This window comes from Lepidochelys kempii, chromosome 25, assembly GCF_965140285.1.
Source record: "Lepidochelys kempii isolate rLepKem1 chromosome 25, rLepKem1.hap1, whole genome shotgun sequence".
Classification (NCBI taxonomy): Eukaryota; Metazoa; Chordata; order Testudines; family Cheloniidae; genus Lepidochelys; species Lepidochelys kempii.
The window spans coordinates 17,482,746-17,507,616 of NC_136404.1; the positions used below are offsets into that span (position 1 = coordinate 17,482,746).

General features: G+C 45.5%; 2 protein-coding genes across 12 annotated transcripts in view; one reads left to right on the top strand and one right to left on the bottom strand.

Moving 5' to 3' along the window:
• Nucleotides 1-2,522: 2,522 nt before the first annotated feature.
• On the bottom strand, nt 2,523-15,419 carry ARMC6 (armadillo repeat containing 6). Of its 4 annotated transcripts, none has more exons than XM_073324168.2 (8): nt 14,996-15,419; nt 11,993-12,153; nt 11,230-11,312; nt 8,451-9,021; nt 7,565-7,710; nt 6,685-6,816; nt 5,640-5,777; nt 2,523-4,168 (listed from the first exon to the last, which is right to left on the bottom strand). In XM_073324168.2, exons 2-8 carry the CDS (start codon nt 12,111-12,113, stop codon nt 3,956-3,958), a joined length of 1,404 nt encoding a protein of 467 aa, XP_073180269.1. In that variant the 5' UTR covers nt 12,114-12,153; nt 14,996-15,419; the 3' UTR covers nt 2,523-3,955. The 4 variants fall into 4 exon arrangements, with proteins under 4 accessions (XP_073180269.1, XP_073180270.1, XP_073180268.1 ...); XM_073324169.1 differs by lacking the exon at nt 14,996-15,419 and adding an exon at nt 14,861-14,988; XM_073324167.1 differs by lacking the exon at nt 14,996-15,419 and adding an exon at nt 14,708-14,988.
• The window catches only part of SUGP2 (SURP and G-patch domain containing 2), a 28,219-nt gene continuing 18,253 nt past the window's right edge, over nt 14,906-24,871 (top strand). For 6 of the 8 annotated variants that reach the window (XM_073324157.1, XM_073324160.1, XM_073324161.1 and 3 more), the window contains exons 1-5: nt 16,109-16,230; nt 17,054-18,646; nt 20,001-20,118; nt 22,037-22,545; nt 22,729-22,840. In XM_073324157.1, coding sequence (XP_073180258.1) covers nt 16,116-16,230; nt 17,054-18,646; nt 20,001-20,118; nt 22,037-22,545; nt 22,729-22,840 — 2,447 coding nt within the window. In that variant the 5' untranslated portion in view covers nt 16,109-16,115. Of the gene's footprint in view, nt 15,266-15,480; nt 15,572-16,108; nt 16,231-17,053; nt 18,647-20,000; nt 20,119-22,036; nt 22,546-22,728; nt 22,841-24,871 lie in introns of those variants that run through there. The other 2 variants (XM_073324163.2, XM_073324162.2) reach the window with 2 other exon arrangements.

Here is a 24,871-nt window from a genome sequence, read left to right on the forward strand (position 1 = left end):
ACTTTGCATTTCTATAGCACTGTTCATGCACAGATTTTGAGTGCTTTAAAAAACACGGAATGAGCCTCCCAGACCATTCTGCAAGGTAGATAAAAGATAGAGGGGTCACACTGCACTCCACTGCCATGTCCCCTGTGGAGCACAGCAGCTGTTGAGCAGTGCTGAACAGTTCTTCTGGGGCAGGAAGTGAAGAAAATAGCACTTCAAACTGAAAAACTACCAGAAGAATTGGGGGAGGCCCAGTTTAGTGACCTGAGTAGGAATGTGGACCAGCATTCTAAGGGATAATACCTTGACTCTTTTTAGAATTGCCATAATCTCATTCATAACCAGATGGAATCAAGAGTACAGCTGGGAGGAAAATGGTTTTCCCATCCCCTAAGAATTTTTGTGTTTTCAAAAAAAAATCTTCCCAGGTTGAACCAAAATCATAATATCAAAATTTTACACAAACAGACCATCCCAAAACACTTCTCACAGGTCAATTAAAATATTTCATTTCAATTTGAACTTTTAAAAGTGTAAATTAAGTAAACTTCCAAAACAAAAAATCATTTTGAAAACTTCTTTTGTTGGATTAGGACTAGGGTGACCAGATAGCAAGTATGAAAAATCAGGACGGGGGGGGGAGGTAATAGGAGCCTGTATAAGAAAAAGACCCCCAAATTGGGACTGTCCATAGAAAATCGGGACATCTGGTCACCCTAATTAGGACAGGGGTTCTCAAACTTCATTGCAATATGTCCCCCTTCTGACAAAAAACATTACTACACAATCCCTGGAGCGGGGACCCAAGCCAAATCCCAAAGGCTTCAGCCCCACCATCCAGGGCTGAAGCCCTCGGGCTTCGGCTTCAACCCCAGAAAGTCTAATGCCAGCCCTGGTGACCCCATTAAAATGGGGTTGCGACCCACAGTTTGAGAACCGCTGGATTGGGAGGTTTTTGTCAAAACCACCCCTTCTCCATAGACAGTTTCAGGCCTTCTAACCTAGTGTTGGGGTACTGTTGCCGAGGGAAGACTCCCTCTTCTCCAAGTACTGACCCAGCCCAAGGCTCCGTAGCTGGTGACATCTGACTCCCTACTAGAAGTGCAAAATCCCTGCCATGCAGCAGGATATTAACATTCTGTAGCCCTAGCCCCCGACAGGTGACATGGACCAGGAAATAAAGATCCCTTCCTTCACTGTACTTCTCTGCTTTCGCACCTTTATTACAGAGGATCAGAAGAAAACTGATTTTGTGGTAAATAAAATAAAGCCCCCCAAGAACTCCTCAGTCTGGAAGGGCCCTTGGCAGTGAAATAAGGGGACTATAGTGCTTCTCAATTTCCCGAGAAGCAAGAAAGATTGCAGAGAAACGCAGGAGCATGAAACTTCCCCTGCTGGTGCCTGTGTCCAGCCCAAATCCATTGGAGGCACTAGGCTCCTTTCCAACAGGCACTGCTAGACGATGGCTCCAGCTACGGAATATTGTAATGGTCCCACAAAATCCTGCTGTCAAGACTGCCAGCCCTGCCCATGTGCAGGAGACTCCTCCCACCAACTCCTCCCTGTCATTGGTATTTGTAGATTGAAGCATCAGGAAGCGGACAGGAAGGAGGGCATGGGAAGCTATCACCACGCTCTCATCCCACGACCTCTGGCAACAGGGCTGGTGAACAACGATCCACCCCCTCCCGGCTCAGCCTGCGCTCCTTGGTAAGCTGGGTACGAAAGATCTTCAGGAGGTCATCTACGGTGAAGCCACAGGCTGGCAGCAGCCGGGGGACAGAGGAGGCCAGGGGACAAGCAGGCAGTAGGCTGAGATGGTGGATCTCCCGCAGACGGAACCGCATTCACCCCCATTAAAACACCTCACATCCATCCTCCAACCAGTAACCGGTCTCTGTGAACTTCAGGAAGAGGAATGCATACTGCCACACACCCAGGGCTGGGTATTTTTAAAAATATATTATTTCTGTAACAGCTTCGGGTTCTCTCTGCTTTGCTTCTTTTTGGGAGGGGCCTGGGTATTCTCTCTCAAAAGCCACCCTGGATCCAGGGCCCTCATGCTCTGCTAGATACACTTATTCCCCAGGGAAGCATAATGCCTCATGTTTGGAATCCCCCTACAGCTAATGCAGGGCAGCACAGACCCTGCCTAGCCCTCCTCACCTGGATAGGACCCAGGGACTCAGACCCAAGAAGGAGTAAGGGGAGAAAGATTGTGGCTACACTGCAGAAGAGAGTCATCATACCAACACTTGTCTAAGGCAGGAGGAGAATTCATATCCATCCCCATCCTTCAGGGCCAGTCCATCCTCCCTAATTCCATGCTGTACTCAGATGCAACTCTGGCCCTTCCAGCCCATCCCAGACCCATTGCTGAAGCAGTATCAAAAGGGCAGGCCAGCATCAGAGAAATACCCCCTCCAGAATGCTCCCAGGCCCCCTTTCACATGCAGAATGTCCAGGTCACCATTGAATTCTGGCCTCTTTGTTAAGCCCAGTCACTGCCTGCCCTATGGAGAGATGATCAAGTGCAGCCTGGCAGGGTTTATTGAACTGAGATTGCAGAGAGAGACAGACAGATGGATGCAGCTTTTGCCAGAAAAGCAACTGAGAAAGGAATGTAGGCAGCTTATTGCAAACACACACTGCACATGGAATTAGTGCCTTTGGGGTTTTCAAAGCTGTCAAGACTTTTGCTGCCTTACAGGCAGACATCACACAGCTACAACAGCGTTTACTTACACATTTGGCATAATCAGTTTAAAATGCCCAAAAGCATTAGTCATCTTCTCCACCCTCTCCCCTTTACAAATTGGCTTGTCTGGGGCTAAGCACCCTTTACGTTTTTCATAATATGAATTTAATCACTCAACAATGAAGCAAATGGCACTAGAACAGAGTGTGGAAGCTAACAGCTGGAGCGGAACCGGCAACCACTGAGACACTAAGAGGATTGAGGATTCACAAAAATGCTTCCTCTTGGCTGGGGAGGGAGGGGGCTATTTAGCATATGTGTAAGAGAGAGGTCAAGAGATTTCAGACTGCCATATTCTTCCACCTCTTTTTCCTCCTAATTCTAGTGTCTTCCCTCTCCTGAGAGAGCCATGGCCCGTTGGTCAGAGCAGGTAACTAGAATACAAGAGTCTTGGCTCTGGGAGAGTATGTCGGGTGATCCCAGCAAAGGGCTCAAAATGTGGCTGGCTCTCTGGTGGCACAACACTGGGGCACACCAAGCTATTTTTTCCCGGCCGCCAAAGCTCTCTCACACCTATCATTTGATTGTACACATTTGGAACAGTCCTATCATCTTACATTTATTTCTGGAAGCTCAGCGATTATAAACGTGACACACTAGGCCATGACATTTCCAGCCAATACAATATTTTAAACAAATGCAAGGTATCGGATGGAAATAGATCTAGCCAACACAGTGAGACAATGCACAGCATGCTAGTAACAGCATTGGGATAGGACGGGACATTCACTATGTTGGTGTCATCTCCCCCAAATAGTATTTGGGACGGCTAGCCACCAGGGCACAGAGCAGGGGTCAGGAGGTTGGATAAGGCTGGTTAAAATGGTAGATGCCAAACTACTGCAGGAAGAGATCGACTTTGGATCACAACATGGACACACACATGGGAACAGCCCATACTATAAATAAGTAACACCACAGCAGTGGGGGGTGGGGTGGGGGTAGGAGAGAAGTAGGTCTTTCCCACGCATCTAGTTGTAGCGAGAGTAGATCATCACAAGTTCTGTGTATCTGTAGCCTGTATAAACAGACAACGCCATCTCAGCAACAGCTTCGATGCCCCTGTGCAGTACAGCCCACACCACATGCCAGGAATTCTCTTCAGCTGCTCAGGGCCAGTTTTAAGTGCAGATTAATTGATGCCATGTTTGCCTGTAGATGCTGCATAGTGAGATGTTCCAAGCTTCCAGGGCTCTCAGGAGCAGTGGTTTAGGGAGCCAGGCTTCCCTTTTGGCCTGTCCACAGCTCTCGGAGCTCCACTTTACAGCCAAGGTCTCTCAAGGCAGCTTTGGCTATGTCGTCACAATCCTGGTGCACCGCACGAGCCTCCACAATCAAGTTCTCAGCTCCCATCTCCAGGATAGCCTGAGAGAAGTCCCGGTTCCGGGAGACCAGGTTCCGAATCAGCATGCAGGCTTGTTTCTGAGGTGAGAGGGACAGGAGAACGGTTAATGCCTCATGGAGGGAGCATGGGGAGGAACATAATGCCACCCAGAAGGGAATCACGTACAGTAAGGCTGGGCTTAGTCTAGTGCCCCCTTCCTATTTGAGGGATTCCAACGTGCTTTGCACGAGTTGGCTCCTAGTTGGGTGGCAGCCATTTTGCATTCAGGTCACAGATTAAAACCTGCTTCAGTGGGAAAACTGGCCAACTACCCAAGGGTCATCCCTGACTGCTTTCTTCACCACCCCTAGGACCTTTCACTTCCTCTTTGGCAGACTCAAGAGATAGGCACAGGGGTCTGACCACATGGTTAAATCCTGTTTGAACAAATCCTTCCCTTAACACACAGAACCCAAAACATCCCCAAGTGACTTTCTAACTCTAGATCAGCCACCCTCAAACAAGGAACACAGGGCATGAGATGGGAAGCTAGGCCCAGGAGCACCTTTCCACCAGAGATGTTAGCCCATTGATTGCCACATGGGCAAGGACATCAGACAAGGAGAGAAACAATCAGCCTTCCACTCTGGTCCCTGAATTCACTGAGTGCTGGGAATACTTTTGGAACGCGAGAACTCATTGCCTGGGGATGTTGTGAAGGACAAAAATATAACTAGGTTTGCTCTAGGTGTCCCCAAACCTCTGACTGCCAGAACTGGGGAGGGGAAGGCAGGTGGATCTCTCCAAATTGTCCTGTTCTGTACACTCCCCCTGAGGCTCTGGGACTGGCCACTGTCAGAGACAGGATACTGGACTGGATGGACCATTGGTGTGACCATTTTTATGAGGGTTTAACAAGCTCTAGAGCAAAAAGGGTTTAAATAAAACATTTTTAAGTGATGTAAAATATTTAGAAAAGCTGCAGAGCAGGTACAGGATTCTACAGGGCTTAGGGAATGAAACGGGGGCTGATTTTTCCCTGTGAAAGGGTCTCACTTAGTCTTGGGGGACAGGCAGCCTGCCTTTCCTATGACCAATTTGAGCAGGACTGGCAGACTGGAAGGAATGTAACCCCATCCTCTCCACCCAGCTATTTTTTCCTTAAAGGTCACAAAGATTCAATAAAGTAGGATATGAAGCGGGAAATGCAAGAGGCCTCCTGATGGGCACAGAACCACCATCCACGGGGCTGGGCGCAGGGCTATATTTATGCAGGCAGGAAGAGGTGTTAGTGACAGGTATGGCTTGAAGAATGCAAACTGCAGAGCCAAGGTCTTTGGGACTGAACACAATCAAAGGACAATTTCTAGTCCGAATCTGGCATCAAGCAGCTCAGACAGACAGATGCCTCTGAAAGAACTATAGAACACTGCTCCACCCGCAACTTCTTCATTATCTTCACCACACAGCTGCAAACTCCGTACAGATGTTGGGCGAAACACAAAGAAACCCAGGGAGGCAGGAACCCCACGGTACTGAATTAGTAATAAAGAGCTCCTGCACAGATACCTGCACAGCCCCTTCTCTTGGATGCACCTTCATGGCCTGAAGAGCCACCAGGGCCCCTCCGCCTTCCATGATGACTTTACAGTTCTCTGGCTTGCGCAAGGCCAGCATGCACAAGGCTGCACAGCCCTGCTCACAGATCTGCAGGACCAAGAGGAAGAAACAACTGCAACCAGAAAAGAGGCAGCACCCCCACGAAGCCTCCCAACCCCCAATTCATTCCCCCGAGGAGAAAGGAGGCTAGTCTCCCACTGAGCCAGCACACCAACTCCCAGGGCATTTACACAGGGAGTCTGGTGCTGGTGTGAGACGTCAGTTTGATGGGCCTAGAGAACGAAAGCCTCTGTTCATCACAGAACAGGTACAGTGTGGCCAGCAGCCAGGTAAACACCCCCTTCTGAAGCCACCTCATGCCAACAGGCGGCCACCTCTGTTGTCCACAGAGACCTCAGCTTTGCCAATACAAGAGGCAACTGGAGAAAGACATGGGGGGGGTTGATGGTAACATTTGCTGGCTGGTAACTAGTCCGGTGTATTCCTTTGACAGAGGCCACCACACAGACATCAGAAGAATGATTTTCAGTGATGGCTGGATCTGAACTATTGACTAGATGTGTAAAGCTCAGGATCCAGTTTCCAATCCCCTGAGCCATCTGGTCCAGCACAATAAACGTACTAGTACGGTAGAAAGTGGTTAACTGTTTGGATGTCATACAAACACTTGTAATGTACACATTTAACCTGTCTAGAAAACAGGAGCGTTCAAGGGGTTAACGCATGCCTTGCTACACTGTCCATGCTGGGAGCAGAATTCTACTCACTACGACTGCAGCTAGCAGTTCTGCTCCCAGCATCAGCAGGGCATTGTTCCAAGTCAGAAGTAGTTACATGGGTGGCAAGTAACGCTGCCTGGGGTGGAAACACAGGTGAGGGCACCATTAATGCTGTTATCAGAATGAAATAATGGGCCAAAAATCAGACCTCCAAACCCAGACAGACACAGAACTCCAATGCACAGTGAGTCCCCAGCACACATACTGGTGTATACCTGAGGGCTGGTAAGATGATGGCTCATAGCCAGCACAATGAGATCTGTTCCTCCAGTGTTGACTATGGCGTCTTTCACGTCATCGTTCCCTGCGATGGCCCACATGACGCTCAGCACCTGCTTCACCAGCTCCTGCACTCAACGACGAAAAGAACAGAGAGAAACAAAACCCACCAGATCCCATGTAAGCCAGGCAAAATGGATCACAGCCTCTCAGTCTGAAAGGCAGCACCCTCCACCTCACTGCCAGCCCTGAGACTCGAACTCAGAACCTCAGGCAGGACCAATGAGGGGTCAAAGACTCTACCTGAATAGCAACATTTTCCTCAGGACTCCCAGCCCCTCACATCCCAGATGGCATTTTCCACTGGCCCCAGGCAGAATGGCCAAGTTGCCCTGTTCAGAGTATCTGGGATTTTCAAAGAAGCCTAAGAGAATTAAATATCCAAACCCATAGAAATTCAGTGGGATTTGGGCACCTAACTCTCTAGAAAAATCAGAGACACTATGTAGAGGATAGCCAACGTTCCAGCTTTCCTGAGAACTAAAAAGGCTCTATTCCTAGATCGGGGAGGCTTTATAGAACAGAGGCTAGAGCAGGGGTGCTGGGTTCTGTTCTTGGCTCTCCCTCCAACTCAGCACATGGAACCTTGGGTTGCATGCCAGAATGTAGGTGGTGGTAAGTGGGCATCAGCAGTGCCATTTGTGTGGTAAGAGCCCACGGGCAGAGGTTACCAAAGCCTAATGCTCATTCATGTTTGGAATGTGCACTGAAGATGAAAAGCATCATGTTACGTGCTAGGCAACGTTATCCCCAACCCCCACCCATAAATACCTTCGCTTCCAGGAAAGCATCCCACTCACTGAAGAGGGACAGTACCTGATGGTCAATGCAGTCAGCCAGCAGGGCCACCATGAAATTCAGGCCTCCAAGGTCCACAATCTCTTGACAGAACTCGTTCCGGACGGACAGGCGAGCCAAGGTGGCACAAAGCTCACGGAGAACGCTGGAGTCGTCTGTGAACGCTGCAGGAGGAGGAAGACAAGGGAGAAAAATAAATAGGAGCTGGGAAGGAGGAGCTGGCAGAATCAGTTTCACATGGGTTTTAGAAGAAGGATCAAGCATGAACTGGTAGGTTTCAGTCCAGTTCTTAGTGGGGGAGGAGTCCCTGTTCCAAAACTCACCATCATAACTGACACTGACTGAGACTCAAAAGACGTAGACTATGAATTGAATGAGCCATTGAGCTTGACCTCCCTTTTGACTCACAGGCCTTTTCAGGCCCAGGGAGAGGCACACTGGCAGGATGTCATGTGTGTAATAAATTTACACAGCTATTGCTCAAGTTGTTAACTGCTCTCTAGCCAGGTGACTATTAGCTCTGAAAACTGAAATCCTGACCCTTCAGCTGCCTTTGGAGCAATTATACTCTGCCCTTCTGCAGTACCTTTCAGAGGATTTGAAAGCATTTTTGCAGCAGCAAACTTCAAAACCCTCCTTGGGAGGCGAGCAAGTTATTACCATCATTTTATAAAGGGGTAAACTGAGGCCCAGAGAGATTAAGTAATTTGCTTAAGGTCACACACAGCGAGCTGGCGGTAGATCTGGGAAGAGAATGCAGAGTCCTGGCTCCCAGTCCTCTGTTCTGACCACTAAGCAACCACAAAGAACTAAAAATTAAACCTGCAGTTAAGCAGCATGATTTTGGGGTAGGAGAGCACAGACGGAGTGAGATAAGAACCAGAAGTCGAAGGGTTAATACTACCTTTGGCAGCCTCTATGAGGATCTTTAAACCGTTGTTTTCTGATACAATCATCTTGGCGTGATCATGGGCATGGCCAAAGGGCACACGGATGTCATCATCAAATGTCATGATCCTGAGCGCTGACGAGGCCTCCCGGACCACCCCAGCACAGTCGCCATGCCGGACAATGGCACCCGTCAGCAATGGCAGGACGCCACCTTTCACCAGTTCCTGGCGGTTCTGCTCATGTTTCAGACAGGCGTGTCGGATGCACCGGATCCCAGCTAGAGTCATTTCGGCGTCATCTGCGTTCTCCTTCAGCGTTTGCAGCAACAGTTCTTGGCCAGCAGAATCGAGCAGGTCTGGCTGCCCATCCGTGAGGGCAGACAAAGCATGCAGGGCCTTGAGCATGGCACTTCTGTCTCCTGAGGCCAGCTTGCAGGCAGACAGCACCACAGGACAGGCACCTTTCTGCCCAGCCAAGTAGCGGGCAGCCAGCCGTTCTCTGCATTGCTCACTGAAGTGCACTAGATGCTCACCGACCTCACTGAGTGCAGAGTCAGCGATGGATTTCCTGAGTGAGTCTAATGTCTAAGGAAGGAAAATGGGGGTTAATGTTCTCCCCACCAACTGATTTCCTAGGGCGGGGGGGAAATCTACTGGATCATCACATCTGCATATTAATAATCATTTCTCCCCTTAAATTTAAACAAATTTGGCATGATGAGAAACACTATACATCCTAAGAGATAGACATTAGTCTTTCAGCACACAATGGGGTAGGGATGTAAAATACTAAATGGTTAACCGGTAAGCATTAGACTTACCAGTTAACCAACCAACCCTAACCGTTAACCCCCAGCCCAGCCCGCTGACCCCAGACCTGGCCCGCCCCGCCCCAACCCCTCTCCCTTTAATCAATTAACAGACTAAATGACAATTTTAGTCATTCAAACAGTTAACATTTTTTAACAGATATTTACATCCCTACAAGAGGTCAGAGGTAGCCTAGCACTGTTCTTCCCTCACAGCATGCCTCACTTCTGAGCTGCAGGGACCACCTCTAGGGACGAAAGGGGAATTTAGTCCCACGGCCCTTTCAGCTCTTGGCCTCTCTGCAGCGTCTGCCTGGAAAGTGCCTCTTCTATTGGTGATTTTTGTAAAGTGGACGAACTTCCCACTAACTCATTTCACACAGGCCAATAAACAGGCACCAGTAAATAAGAACATAAGAGCTGCCATACTGAGTCTGCATATGGTCCATTTTGCCCAGTATCCTGTCTGACAGTGGCCAGTACCAGAGCTTCAAGGGGAGTGTTTAGAACAGGGCAATTATGGAGCAATCCACCGGTTATCCTCTTCTGGCAGTCAGATGCGTAGGATCTCCCCGAGCACGGGGTTGCATCCCTGGCTATTTGGCTAATAGCCATTAATGGACCTATCCTCCATGAATGTAACCAGTTTCTTTTTTGAACCCCATTTATACTTTGGCCACCACAACATCCATGGCAAGGAGTTATATTCACAACAAATTGTGTGTTGTGTGAAAAAGTATTTCCTTTTGTTTGTTTTAAACCTGCCGCCTACTGATTTCGTGGGTGAGCCCTGGTTTTTGTATTGTGAGAAAGGGCAAACAACACTTCTCTGCTCACTTTATTTTTCACACCATTCATGAATTTATAGAGCTCTGTCCTCCCCCCAGTCATTTCTTTTCCAAGATAAGCAACCCTAATCTTTTTAGTCTCTCCTCTCTCTCATGGAAACCATTCCCCACCCTTGATCATCTTTGTTGCAATTCTCTGAACCTTTTCCAGTTCCACTATATATTTTTGAGATGGGGAGACAAGAACTAGACACAATATTCAAGATGTGGGTGCACCATGGATTTATACGGGGCATGATGATACTTTGTCTTATTTTCTACCCTGTCCTAAGGGTTGCTAACATAATGGTAGCTTTTTTTTTTTTTTAAACACTACTGCTGTGCACTGAGTGGAAGTTTTCAGAGAACTATCCATGATGACTCCAAGATCTCTTTCTTGGAAAGCCACAGCTAGTTTAGAACCCATCATTGTATATGTGTAGTTGGGATTATTTTTTCCAAAGTGCATTACTTTGTATTTATCAACATTGAATTTCATCTGCCATTTTGTTGCCCAGTTGCCCAGTTTTGCAAGATCCCTCGGTAACCCCTCACAATCTGCTTTGGATTGAACTATCTTGAAAAGTCTGCAAACTTTGCCACTTCACAGTTCACTCCTTTTCCGGATCGTTTATGAATATGTTGAACACCACAGACCCCGGAGGGACCCCACTGTTCACCTCCTGGCAAAGTTATACTCACTGCTGACCTAGGGCTAGACTGGAACCAAAGACAAGAGGGGAAAGGCTCCACATCATATTACCAATCCTCAGACTGGCCAGGTATCCCATTTGTGTTACTCATGCCCTTTTCAGAACATCTGTAGAGGGTTCATGTCAGGCTGACCCTTCCTTCTGGTCAAGAGGGGGCGGCCTGAAAGCTACCCAAGGCACTCCTTGCTCCTGCCAGCCAGGAAATATTATTTTGCTCTTACATAGCACCTTCCACCTGAGGTGCTTCAATAGCTAACCCGACATGTGTAGCCCCATTTGACAAGTGAGAAAGCATGAAGGCACAGTGAGGTCAGCCCTTCCTCGGAGCTCACAGGGAATCAGTGGCAGAATTGGAAGTGGAAGCCAGAGCTCACGATTCCCAACCCCTTACTCGAACCACTAGATCACACAGCTTGTTGCAAAACTACAATTAATATTTCCTACCTGCAAAATTTCATGTTTTTGCTCTTGGCCATTTTCAGAGGTGGGTTTCCGTGAAGCTTTTACAATAGTACTCAGATCAACACCTAAAAGGCAAGAGAGAAGTAAGGAGGCAGGGGGTACAGGAACCCTGGTGAAAACTGAAGAAGCTTAGGCTGATGTCTTTTTACTAAGAGTTAACTTAAACACAGGCATGGATTATTAGGATGTTTATTACATCCTTTGGAAAGGATACAAAACCAAAGTCTTGGCCATTTGTGATCAGAAAATACCTTTTCTTTTTTAAAAGCAAAGGGCAACTCAGGCTAAATTCCAGCTTGGAAAAAGTTCATTCTGCCTCTCTAAATTCCCTCCTGCTGTTTCAGCTCAAGCAGTTTTTCCTACCATGACCACTCCTTAAAAATGGGGTGTTGTAAACAACTTCGCATCCCACCTCAGAAGAGGTTGCATTTTAGAGGCAGGCAACTGACCCTTACATGAAGATTCTCTGAAGAGCTTTGGGATCTTTCAGATTGAAGTGCCATAGGAAAAAGAACAAAATAGTTTAGAGAAGTGCTTCCCTTTATCAGCAGTCAGTTTCCAGAAAGAATTGAGCACATATTTTGGGATTCTTTAACACCTATAACTGGCTTATATGAAAACTAAGTTGGCATTTCTAACACACACCCAAAAGCTCAGCAGACCCTTGATTTTTAATATGTTGAAAGCATTTTAATTACATATCTGTCATATCCTATTGCTTCAGAGTGAGAAGGATTTGCAATACCTTGAGATTCAAATTGCTGGACAGCTTCTTTCACAGCCTCATCTGGATCCATTTCAAATTCTGTGATGTTTTCTTGCACCACATCATCAAATGTTTCCTGTGTGATCCATTTGGATGCCATTTTATTTGGTTATTAAACAGGGACTGAAAGGCTTCTTGACCTGTCATCAGGAAAGCACAGAATTAGAGTTGCTCCAAAACATTATGAAGTTTTTGACGGTGAGAAACAAAAATATTACCCTACTACCTGTCAAAAGGAAAGCATAGAACACAGAATCAGAGAAGTGTAGGACTGGAAGGGATCTCAAAAAGTTATCTAGTTCAGTCCCCTGCACTTAAGGCAGGACTAAATAATAACTAGACCATTCCTGACAGGCGTTTGTCTAACCTGTTCTTAAAAACATCCAACAACAGAGATTCCACAACCTCCCTAGGCAATACGTCCCAGTGTTTAACTAACTTGACAATTAGGAAGTTTTTCCTAATGTTCAGCCTAAACCTCCTGTGCTGTGATGAAGATGGCTAAGGGGACTGGGAATAGGATGTAGAGCCCATCACCTATATAGGTCTTCAATTCAAATCTGGCCCAAGTTGGTAATGACCAGAAGGTATTACTATCTGACACCAATTCAGTGGCCATGGTTGAAGGGCGTTTGAGATTTTCATTCCAGTTCCCAATGGAGTGGCCACAAGGCAAACCATCATATTTGGTGCTAACTGAGGCCCCTTTGTTGGCAGTCTCAACGGAGGCCAAGTTTATTAATTGACCATGGAGACTGAACTCCCATCTCTCTGTTAGAGGGAGCTCTTCATGCTCAAGAGCAAGGCATACTGTCAGAGAGGAGATGGAGAAGCTTAATTTGCTGCTACCTATTCTGCATCTATTGCAGAGAGACACAAAGGACTTCAGTCACCAGTGGTTCTCAATCTGGAGCCTGCCCTAATCTTCCTTCACCAGCCTACCAAACCTGGTATCAACCCAACAATTCATGATTTGTTCTGTGGGTTTTTTTGTTTGTTTGTTTGTTTAAAAAGGCCACCATCAACTTGAAAGCTAATTAATTAAAAAATATTTAAAGTACAATTCAGGACTGGGAGCCAGGACTCCCTGCGCTCTATTTCTCACTCAGGTCCTGAAGCCTCACAGCAATCTGTGCGGTTTTACAATCATATAATCCCCATTTTTTCAGACATATTTTCCTTCCTGTTGCTGTGTGAAAGCCTCACAGAAACAACTGGGGAAACTGACTATAACCAAAGAGACTGCGCAGAAAGCACCATTAAAAAGTTCAAGACAGAGAGAAAAGATCTCTCTCTTTTCCTTTATCTTTTAGTTACACTGAACTTGGACGTAACACTGATGGATCAGATTCACATGAGTCAATTTTTTTTAAGTTGACACTGTCCATTTTTAAGCATTAAAAAAAAAAAAAAAAAAAACACAGGCAAAGAAGATAAGTGACTTGATCAAAGCCAGAAAGGTTCTGTATGCAATACCTCTGATTCAGAACCCAAGAGTGTCTTTTTTTTTCTTTTTTTTAAGTAAAGTATTGTGGCAACATTTGTGTAGTTTACCATTCCATAAAATATTTTTAATTTGATTCAGACACAGAGTCAGAAACAGAACTTGAGGGGCCCTGGTACTCAGTCCTGTATTTTAGCCATTTCACCATGGCACCAGATCCCAGCAGTTACAACGTTATATATTTTAAACATTTGCAGTGAAACATGTCTGTCCTGTTGATTGTAAGCTCTTTGGAGCAGGCACCAGGTTTTCCTCTATGTTTTGTATAGTTTCCATTACACCGTGGCACTCAGTAGATAAGAGTAATCTCCAAGGAGAAGCTGTGCTTTTATAATTTATTATCTAAAATTCAATTAAAGAAAAAAGAGAGAGAGAGAGAGAGAGAGAGAAATTAAAAGCCACAAGCCTTGGAACAGGGGGTCTTTGCTCCCGACTACAGATGCGAAGGTTCCTATGGACTGTTCTTATGTCACTGCAGCCCTACCTGAACAGAAACTGCTGAGTTTGGGCAGCAGCGATTTTGCCAGGGTGCGCTGGCGAGGCAGCCGTGGGAGAAAGAGCGGACCGCACGATGACATGACACAGCACTCCGAGGACCCGCCTGGGCAGATATTGATATCACCGAAAAGCCATAAGGCGGGTGCATCCACCAGGATGCAAAGGATGGTCATGGAGAACTGGGATAAAAGCAGTGCTTGCCATTCACCAGGGTGTGTCCCAGGACTGGTATTTTAGGCACTGATAGCAGGAACGCTCCCCTCTTACCCTTAGCTTAAAGGTAAGCCTCTGTGCTAGGCTGCAGCTTCCCGACCTGGGCCGCCACCATCCAGCCGGCCCTGGAGCTTGGGGCGGATGGGAAGGGGGTGTTGGCTAAAATGCCACTCGGCTGGTCGGTAATGACGGGCAGCTCACAGCCTTGCACAGGAGAGGATGCCCCGGGGGGGGGGGGGCTTGCAGGGAAGCTGGAGAAGCAGGAGGAGAGGAGCCAGGCCCATGGGGAGAGACGAGAAAGAACGGGAGCCAGCCGAGGGGCGCACGGGGGGGCTGGCCAGGGCTGTGCGCAAGGCAAAGGGCGCTGGGCTGGGGCTTGTGTGTCACCCCCCGAGGGAGGGGGGGACCCCCCATGGAGGGGGGGGGACCACTGGCCTGGGTCCCCTGGTGAAGCCCATCTCAGTCCCTTCCCCCCTCACCTCTGGGCCTCGCTGCTCGCCGTAGCTGGTTCCACCCCAGTCAGCAAAGGAGAGACGCTCTGGGACCGCGGCTACCGGACTGACCCAGCTCGGCCGCCATACGCCGCCCGGCAGCGCCGAGAACCTCACCACGCTCGGCTCGGCGCCACCAACCTCAGAGTACGCATGCGCACCACTTCCGCGGGCAGCCAAGCTCGCCCCATCCCACGCTGCACAAAAAGAGCACGGAGGATGCGGACCGTGCAGGCGTCCGAAAGGGATATCAGTGCGCCTGCGCCACAAACTCACGCGCGTTCTTTCCACCGTCACAACGGATGGGTATTGCGCACGCGCAGAGCCGTCGGGCGCGTGCCTATTCTCTTCCGTGCTCAGCGGCCGCCTCGCCCTCTCCAGCGCATGCGCGGTGCGCGGCCGTTCCGCCCGGCCCGGCGCCCTGTGGAGAAAAGTCGGAACTTGGCCGAGCGGATCAAAAGTCGGAACTTGGCCGAGCGGATCGGAGCGGGTGGATACCTCGCTGCTGCCGGGCTTCGGCGAGCCGCCGTCCGCACCGCCCCGGGGGTGAGAGGCTGCGCGAGCTCTTAGACCGTCCCGTCACCTCAGCTACCCGTGTTGCGGGGCGTTTCCTGGGGTTTCAAATTTTAAAATTTTAAATAAAAAATAAAATTACCCGCAACCTCCGAAATTCGTGTCAGGGGAGGGGGAGTGACTGCGCATGCGTAGGGAAAGGTGGCGGGGGGGTGAGCAGGGCGCATGCGCGACGGGGGCCTGCGTCAGGTGACTCGCAGAGGCTGCTGGGAGTTGACTGTACCGCACCGAGGGCGAGCGGGAGGCTGGGGTGCACCCTGCCTGCCGGAGCGGGGCGAGGTGAGGGTGGGGCTCGCGGTGGAGAGACCTGGGGCTGGGGGGGGGGCAGTCCGAGGCGGGATTTAGGAAATCCCCCTTTAGAGATGCGTGACCAGCGCTCCTCCCTCTGCCCCGCGAGAGTGGTGGCTGGAGGCCTCAGCCTGGCCGGCGGCGCTTGGCGGGGACCGGGGCAGCCTCAAGGAGTCGTGGAGTGATCGGTGGGAAGCCACCCAGGGCAGCTTTGGAGGCACTTATCACTTTCCTCCAGGCTAGCAGTTTAGTCTGTATTTAATTCCCTTCCTGTGTTGGGGCCTCACGCTCTGATAGGCCAGTGGGGATATTTTTGTGCCCAAGGGGAAGAGAAACACACACTGTTCTTATGAAAATGCTGCCCAGCCACTCCCACAATGGAACATGCCACTCTTCTGTGGCACTGTAAATGCATCTGGCTTAACCCTGCCTTTACAAGAGGCAGCTCGCTCTCCCTTGTACAAAGAAAGTCCATTTGCAAGCTGTGAATGTATTTCTGTCAGAGATTGAGCATTTTTCTTGCTACAGAGTAAAAATGGCCTCAAGACGAATTACGCGGGAGACTTTTGATGCTGTGGTGCAAGATAAAGTTAAAAGGTATCGGATGGACCGAAATGATGCTATAGAAGAGACAATCCATCATTTTAAAGGTAAGGCCCAAATCAACTCACAGTTTGCCTCACCTGTGGATTATGACACTTGCTGTACAGATCATAATTTTTTTATATCTTTAAATTTTCTACTATAAATTTGCATTAATATAGCTTTTCCCTGTGTTTTTTTGTGTAAGGGCAAAGAGGCGTGGCTGACATGCTTTATAGTGATAGACTCAAGGAGCTCAGTCTGTTGACCTTAACAAAGAAAGATAAGGGTTGACTTGATTACAGTTTGAGTATCTACATAGGGAACAAATATTTAGTAATGTGATCCTCAGTGTAACAGAGAGAGGTCTAACATGGTCTAATGGCTGGAAGTTGAAATGAGATCAATTCAGACTAGAAATAAATACATTTTTAACAGTGCGAATAATTAACCATTGGAACAACTTACCCGCATCGTGGTGGATTCTCCATCACTGACATGTTTTTAAATCAAGATTGGATGTTTTTCTAAAAGATATGGTCTAGGAATTATTTTGGGGAATGTCCTAGGCCCTGTGTTATATAGGAGATCAGATTAGATGATCACAGTAGTCTGTCCTGTCCTTGAAATTTATGAATCTATGAATCAGATATTTTAAGTAATTATTTCTCATGCGAAAACCCAGACTTTTTTTCAACGTTTATTGCTTTTCTGTTACAAGGTGGAAAGTACAAGAAAGGAGAGAAATATTTCAGAGAATTGGACTTGGGCTCTAATTCGAGGGGATGTTTAGGAGTGCTGGTTGCTCAGATTTCTAAATGTGCTTGACCTCCTAGTACATTAACACATTTTATGTTGTACTCATTTCTTCTTTTAAACTATTCCTTGCAGCTCATTCAAGATCGGTTTCAAGACCTAGGTATGAAGACAGTTTTCATGATGATGGAAGATATTCACATGATGGTCCCTCCTCTCATGACGATTGGAGAGGAGATGCTAGAGAGGACTATCCAGGGCCTTCTTATAGATCTAGTAGCCCTCTCATGAGGAAAGATAACTACTACCATGATCACTATGGCCGCCCTGGCTCTCGGGACCGGGACTATGGCCGCCCTGGCTCTCGGGACCGGGACTATGGCCGCCCTGGCTCTCGGGACCGGGACTATGGCCGCCCTGGCTCTCGGGACCGGGACTATGGCCGCCCTGGCTCTCGGGACCGGGACTATGGCCGCCCTCACCCTCGGGAATCCTCTAGATTGCATGACACTGACTTTGGCTCTTCTGAGCTCTTGGGTGATTTTAGGTCACCAGGACTTGTGGAAGAGGAGTATGGGAACATAGAGAGTCAGGATTATGACCTGGAATACGGACTTCAATCTGAGAGCGAGTTCAGACCGCCAGTACACAGAGGCAACATGAGTAGAGGAAGGATTCTGCGAGGAAAACATATTACAAGAGGCCTGATTAAAAATAAAGTATTTAAAGGAGATATCAAAACTCCTCTAAAGAAATGGAACACCAAAAAAACACTACCAGTGACTAATCAGAAGTCAACTCTGCAACCTGATCAGATGCCAGAAACTACAGAACAAGCTAACCAGAGGTCTGCAATTGCCCAGCGCCTTAATCAGAAGCTAATCCTACGACCTAATCAGAGATCAACTTTGACAACGCAAAGGCCTGTCATCCGAATTCGTAAGTCTGAGCATGTTCTCAGACATCTTAATTTTGATCTTGTGGACAAGTCTGACATATTCTCAACCTTTGGAATAGAAATAATAAAATGGGCTGGATTTCACACAATAAAAAATGATGCAGAATTTCAACAACTGTTTGGGGCTCTCTTCGAGCTGGAGACAGAAACGTGTGCAAAAATGCTTGCTTCATTCAAATGCTCACTAAAGCCAGAACACAGAGATTATTGTTTCTTTACCATCAAAAATTTACAACATGCTGCTTTGAAGACTCCCAAAGTAGACAATGAGTTCTTAAATATGTTGTTGGACAAGGGTGCCATGAAGACTAAGAACTGCTTCTTTGAAATAATAAAGCCTTTTGATAAGTACATGATGAGACTCCAAGATCGTCTTCTAAAGAGTGTCACACCTCTTCTTATGGCCTGTAATGCCTATGAATTAAGCATCAAGACAAGTGGTTTCAGTAATTCTGGAGAAATGGCAGGTGCTTTTGAGACCACCATTTCTCTGTGTCGTAAGTCCTTGGCGCTTCTGGGCCAAACCTTTGCATTAGCTTCTGCTTTCAGGCAAGAGAAAATACTTGAAGCTGTTGGTCTTCAGGAAATGGCTCCAGCACCAACATCATTCCCAAATTTTGATGATTCAACATTATTTGGAAGAGAGTACATAGAGAACTTGAAAGCTTGGCTTGAGAAAAGTGGCTATCCAATTCAGATGAAAAAAATAGAACCTGAGTCCACAATACAGCTTAAAAAAACTGCTCCTGATACAAGACCTAAAATGAAGAGTAAGTAAAATGCCATAAAATATCTTTCTAATACATATTTGAAATTTTTTCCATATAATCATAGAATTTAGAGATGAAAAGGCCTACTAGACCATGTAGTCAATCCCTCTCCAGTGCAAGACTATTCCCTATAATACACTCATTGGTGCCTTGAGTGACAAATAACTTGCATTTCACATTTTCATAGTAGTATTCAAATATAACTAGTCTTCACAACACCCTTTTGATGAAGTAATTTTCACTTTGTATATGAGTTAATTTGTCCAGACTATGTAGGTGGCCAGTGACAGATCCGTGATTAGATTTTGCAGGGTCATGGCTCCAGCCTCATCTCAGTCCCTTAATCCACACTGATTCTCATAATGACACTGTTTCAGACCTAAGAGATACATCCTCAGAGTTTTTCCTCATTTGTTTTTAGCCTTAATTTTCCCTTAATGTATTCTCATTAATTCTACTTGCATCTTTTTTGCTGATATTTTAAAAGACAGGAAAATGTAACTAAAACGACAAATATTAAGAGGCAGACAGAGGTAAATATAGTAGCTGAAGCTACTTTTGCCTTTTTTTTTTTTGACTTAAGTTTCAAGTTGGACCAGATACCTCTAAATAAAATGAGACCTCACACCAATCCCTGCAGTATCCCAGTAGACGCTTCTCACCAATTTATTACACTGCTGTTTGTCATGACCCTTTGTTTATGGTTATTCAGAGAGCCCTGCCCGGATACAAAATTTGTATCTGCATCCAATCCGCAATATGCAAAAATGGTTCATGGATATAAAGCAGATAGACGCAGATTTGCAGGGCTCTAGTTATTCAGCCAAATATCAGTTCATGTGACACTTCCTATCCAAGCAAACTTGAAATAATTTTGAGTGAGATTCTGAGATGTTTTCTATCAAATGATGTTCTAAAATTTGATTATATTGCAAACAATAGCTTTTCTGTTAAGATTTTATCTTATTAGTTCTGAAAGATTTGTTCTTTACAATGCCAGTTGCTGTTGATTCCATCATCATGGATGTGTGATGACTCTTTCCTCAGTATTTCCTCCATTATTTGACTGGGAATTGAAACTAGACTTAACGCTAATAATTGTCATGCTATAAAACTAGTATAATTAATATGATCCTGGCATGTATCTCCCAACCCTACATTTTTTAATTATTACATGATCACTTCCCCCTTTTATTATGCTGATTACACCTAAAATGTCAGTCTACTGAGAATGGGCCTGTAGTATGTTAAGAATACCTGGCTTACTCCTGGAATATTGCTGTAAACCTGGTTGGACATCTTTACATCCTGTTGACAAGGATAATACAATGACCATGCTTCTTTGTTGTTACAGTTCCACAGCGAGCTGATCGGAGAGTTGTAGAGACGATTGAAAAGCTAGTGAACAGTATTGTTACAGGTACTTTGTCAGCAAAAGAGAGAACTGCTCAGAAGAGCTGCCCTGAATATTGGTAGGTATTTTGGTGAAATTAGTTCTAAATATACAGTAGAACCTCAGAGTTAAGAACACCTCGGGAATGGAGGTTGCTTGTAACTCTGAAATGTTCGCAATTCTGAACAAAACATTGTGGTGGTTCTTTCAAAAGTTTACAGCTCAACATTGACTTAATACAGCTTTGAAACTTTACTATGCAGAAGAAAACTTTACTATGCTTTCTTCCCCCCCCCCCCATTTTTTTTAGTAGTTTACATTTAACACAGTATTGTACTGTATTTGGTGGTTGTTTTTTCTTTGTCCCTGTTGCTTCCTGATTGTGTACTTCCAGTTCCAAATGAGGTGTGTGGTTGACTGGTCAGTTTGTAACTCTGGTGTTCTTAACTCTGAGGTTCTACTGTAGCATAATACTACTTTGCCCTGTTTAGTGTCTGATCCTACTCCATTGAAGTCAGTGGCAACTTTGCCATTGATTTCAATGGATTTAAAATCAAGCCCATAGTGGATATTTCATCTGAATAGCTAAAAACACTTTATAAGTGCTAATTAAGCTTTTAACATACTTGGAAAGTAAGTGATATCTGCCCAGAAGTCCTAATTCTTAGTCACCTGCCTTGTCTAGTAGACTAGACTCCTTTTGACCTGTCAGTCCACATGCAGGAGGGCAAAAACAATTTGACTAGAAAGCCATAAGACATTTAGGTATAATTAATGTATGTTTGTATGAATTATGTATTTAGTCCCATACTCAGTGTTTGAAAACAGAACTTGAGACACATAATTGCATAAGCATGGTATAGTCTTAATTTTTTTCAGTGATTTGGGTGTGAAATTTAAGTTGCAACTTGCATTAAACTGAAATTGAAAAGTTTTGTAATGCTCTATTAAAGCTTGTTGGTCCAGGTTAAAATGCTATTATATGAAGTTGATTTAATTTCAGTAATTTAACATGAATATTCTTTTTATAGATGAAGAGGGCTGAGGACCTAATCCAGCATTGACCTCAATGTGAGCAGATCCTTGTGCCCCCATGACTCCAGACAGGCATAGGGATGTGCTTGCAGGGAGCTCGCTGCAGGGTTAGGGTCTAAATTACAGAAGGTTAGAAAAGACCTGAATTTAAATCCTAGTTTATGTTTCATATGAGCAAAAATGAGCTTGAATCACTTCAATCCAGTCAGTTTGTCCAGATCTTTACCAATACCATTTTATTTTAAAGCAACACTGTCTAGTTGAAGGTTGTTTGAGAATTGGCTTCTGTAGTCACAAATTACAGCTAGAGAAAATTTGTCTATACTTTTCCAGTTTGTTCACTTTGCAGTTTGGACAGCACTTTGGTGCTGAGTCTAGAAGTTTCTTAAAACACGTGACTTTAACTTTAAGCATGTGAATAGCCCTAATGTCAATGGGACTACTCATGCGTAAGTACTTTCCTAAATCCAGGAAGTATAGTTTGTGTATAGTTAATTAACTGTTGCTTCTGTACAGGCACTCAGTTTCTTTTCTTGCTGAAAATACTTTTTATAAACATTGAGTGAAGTAGAAGAAAACTTTTTTTTTAATCCGATATGTACTCCTTAAAGAGCATTCTTTCTGAAAATGGAATTATTTTAAATTATTCAACTTCAAAAAAATTAATAAATCAAGTTGATAGCGTCACTTTGAGCCCTACAGTATAGCTGTTTATTACAGGCAACTTGAGCTCTATCTTAAAGCAATCTGTGATTTTGGAGCTTGACACAACTTATCTTTGCTTACTGCTTAGGAATGGAACTACTGCTTGTCTGAGGAAAACCCATACCTGCATGTTGTTTTTACCGGGATAGGGCATCCTATATACTATCAACTACCATGACGTTCTTGAAATATTGAAGGTTGCTTTCAGTATATGTTTTCCTTACACATGCGGCATTTATTTTTCGTTTCTAATGTAGGTTCTTGTCTGAGGAGGATAGTCTAGAATACAAATATTACAGACTGAAGTTATCAGAGATGCAAAGATTAACATCATCTACAAAGGAGGGAGGCAGAGAGGGGAAAACACCAGAAGAATCTGCAACAGAATCAGTGAGGGCAATGTTGTATGCGAGGAAAGTAGCAAGTATCAAGAAAAGGCTCTTTAAAAGAAAAAGACTTGGAATTTTTACACAACATGGAGTTAGAGGCAGGAAAGTGAGAAAATCAACCATAGGAACACAGACTGTGCTTTCAGCTGGTACGATGCTGAAACGTCAAGACAAGCTCACCCAAGGTTCAGTTCAGTCAAAACCTTCCATATCAGAAATCAGCATGTCTGAGAAGAACTCTTCATTGGACACAGCTGGATCCTCACAGCATGCCACCAGTCCAGAAGTTTCTCTGTCACTGGAAGAAGTGGCAGACACTGAGGATTTATCGGCATCAACTGGACATTCCCAGTCACTGTTGTCTCAATTTCCTGATGGTAGGTGAAGATCTGAAATTAGATCATTAATGCTCAGTAGTATGAGCAAGGCATTAGTTCAGATGTCAGTAAAATGTTCTACTTAGTATCATTATTTACCATGTCATAGTGTCTTGAGATTTCAGTTACTTTAGATCCCATTGTTCTAGGCACTATACAAACATACTGTTTTCTCACTTGCAGTGGATGCTAAAACAATGGAAACTGCTGAGAAGCTGGCCAAGTTTGTTGCTCAGGTTGGACCAGAAATTGAGCAGTTCAGCATAGATAACAGTGCAGATAACCCAGATCTTTGGTGAGTAACCTATATATCCATTTGTGTAAATAGTCTAATAAGAGAAATTACAACACCAAGCTATTAATGTAGAATTACTATTTAACATATAGATCTGTCTTTTGGCAGCATTAAATTACATAGATCTTTGTTTAATATCACTGTCTTTTGGTCCTTAAAGAAGTTATCAATTGTAATGTTTAAATATTTTTAGGAATGTAGGATTTGGATTTGTTTTACCAAGTCTAATTATTTGCCCATCTTAGAACTCAGTGGTTCTCAAACGAAGGTACTCCAGGGGGTCCGCGGGTCATGTCCAGGGCTGCCAGCCCCGCTGATCAACTCCTCTTCTTCCCTCCCAGCGTCTCCTGCACATGGCTGAATAGCTGTTCCGTGGCATGCAGGAGGCACTAGGAGGGAGGGGGAGGAGCCAGCACAGAGTGCGCTCTGTGGTGGGGGCGGAAGGAGGTGGGGAAGATGAGGGGGAGGGGTGGATTGGGGGCTAGGGCTGAGCAGGAGTCCAGCAGCCCTGGGGAAAATTAGAAGCCAACTTGGGGGGTCCATGAAAAATTTTAAATCAAAATGGGGGTCCTTGGGTTGCTAAAGTTTGAGAACTGCTGGTTTAACTTATTGACCACTAATGGAGACAATATCTGAAGCTTGAGAGGAGGCCAATATCTCTCCAGAATGCACAGTTGTTGTGATATATGGGAGATGTAATTTTTTTTACATCCACAGCCAGTCATCTTGCACCCCAAAGCAATTCTTTGAGGGTGTCAGCAAATGTGGACAAGTGATCTAGTGGGTACAGTGTGCTTGGACTTTCAGAAAGCGTTTGACATGGACCCTCATCAAAGGCTCTTAAGCAAAGTAGTCAGTCAACGGATAAGAGGGAAGTTCCTCTCATGGATCAGTAACTGTCTAAAGGGTAGGAAACAAAGGGTAGGAATATATGGTCGGCTTTCCCAGTGGAGAAAGGTAAATAGTGGGGTCCCCTAAAGATCTGTACTTGGGCTTGTGCTGTTCAACATATTCATAAATGTTCTGGAAAAAGGAGTAAACTGTGAGGTGACAGTGTTTGCAGATGATACAAAATTAATTAAGATAGTTAAGTCCAAAGCTGACTGTGAAGAGTTACAAAGGGATCTCACAAAACTGGATGACTGGGCAACAAAATGGCAGATGAAATTCAATGTTGATAAATGCAAAGTAATACACATGGGAAAACATTATCCCAACTATACAGACAAAGTGATTGGGTCTAAATTCGCTATTAGCACTCAAAAAGTGATACTGGAGTACTTGTGGATGGTTATCTGAAAACATCTGCTCAATGTGCAGTGGCAGTCCAAAAAGCTAACAGAATGGTAGGAACCATTAGGAAAGGGATTGATGATAAGATAATAAATATCATAATGCCACCATAGAAATCCATGGCACGCCCACACCTTGAATACTGTTTGCAGCTGTGGTCAACCCATCTCAAAAAAGATAACATTAGAATTGGAAAAGACACAAAGAAGGACAACAAAAATTATTAGGATATGGAACAGCTTCCATAGGAGGAGAGATTAGAAAGAGTGGGACTGTTCAGCTTGGAAAAGGGATGACCAAGGGGGGATAGAACAGAGGTCTATAAGATCATGAATGATGTGGAGAAAGTGAATAAGGAAGTGTTTACCCTTTCACGTAACACAAGAACCGGTGGGGGTCACCCAATGAAATTAATAGCCAATACGTTTAAAACAAACATAAGGAAGTACTTCTTCATACAATGCACAGTCAACCTGTGGAACTCATTACCATGGGGGGGGGGAGTTCATGGAGGTTAGGTCCATCCATGGCTATTAGCCAAGATGGTTAGAGACGCAGCTCCATGCTTTGGGTCCCTAAACCTCAGACTGCCGGAAGCTGAGACTAAAGAAAAGGGGATGGATTGCTTGATAAATTGCCCTGTTCTGTTCATTTCCTCTGAAGCATCTGGCACGGGAAGACAGGATACTGGGCTAGATGGACCATTGGTCTGACCAACAATGACCATTCTTATGTTCT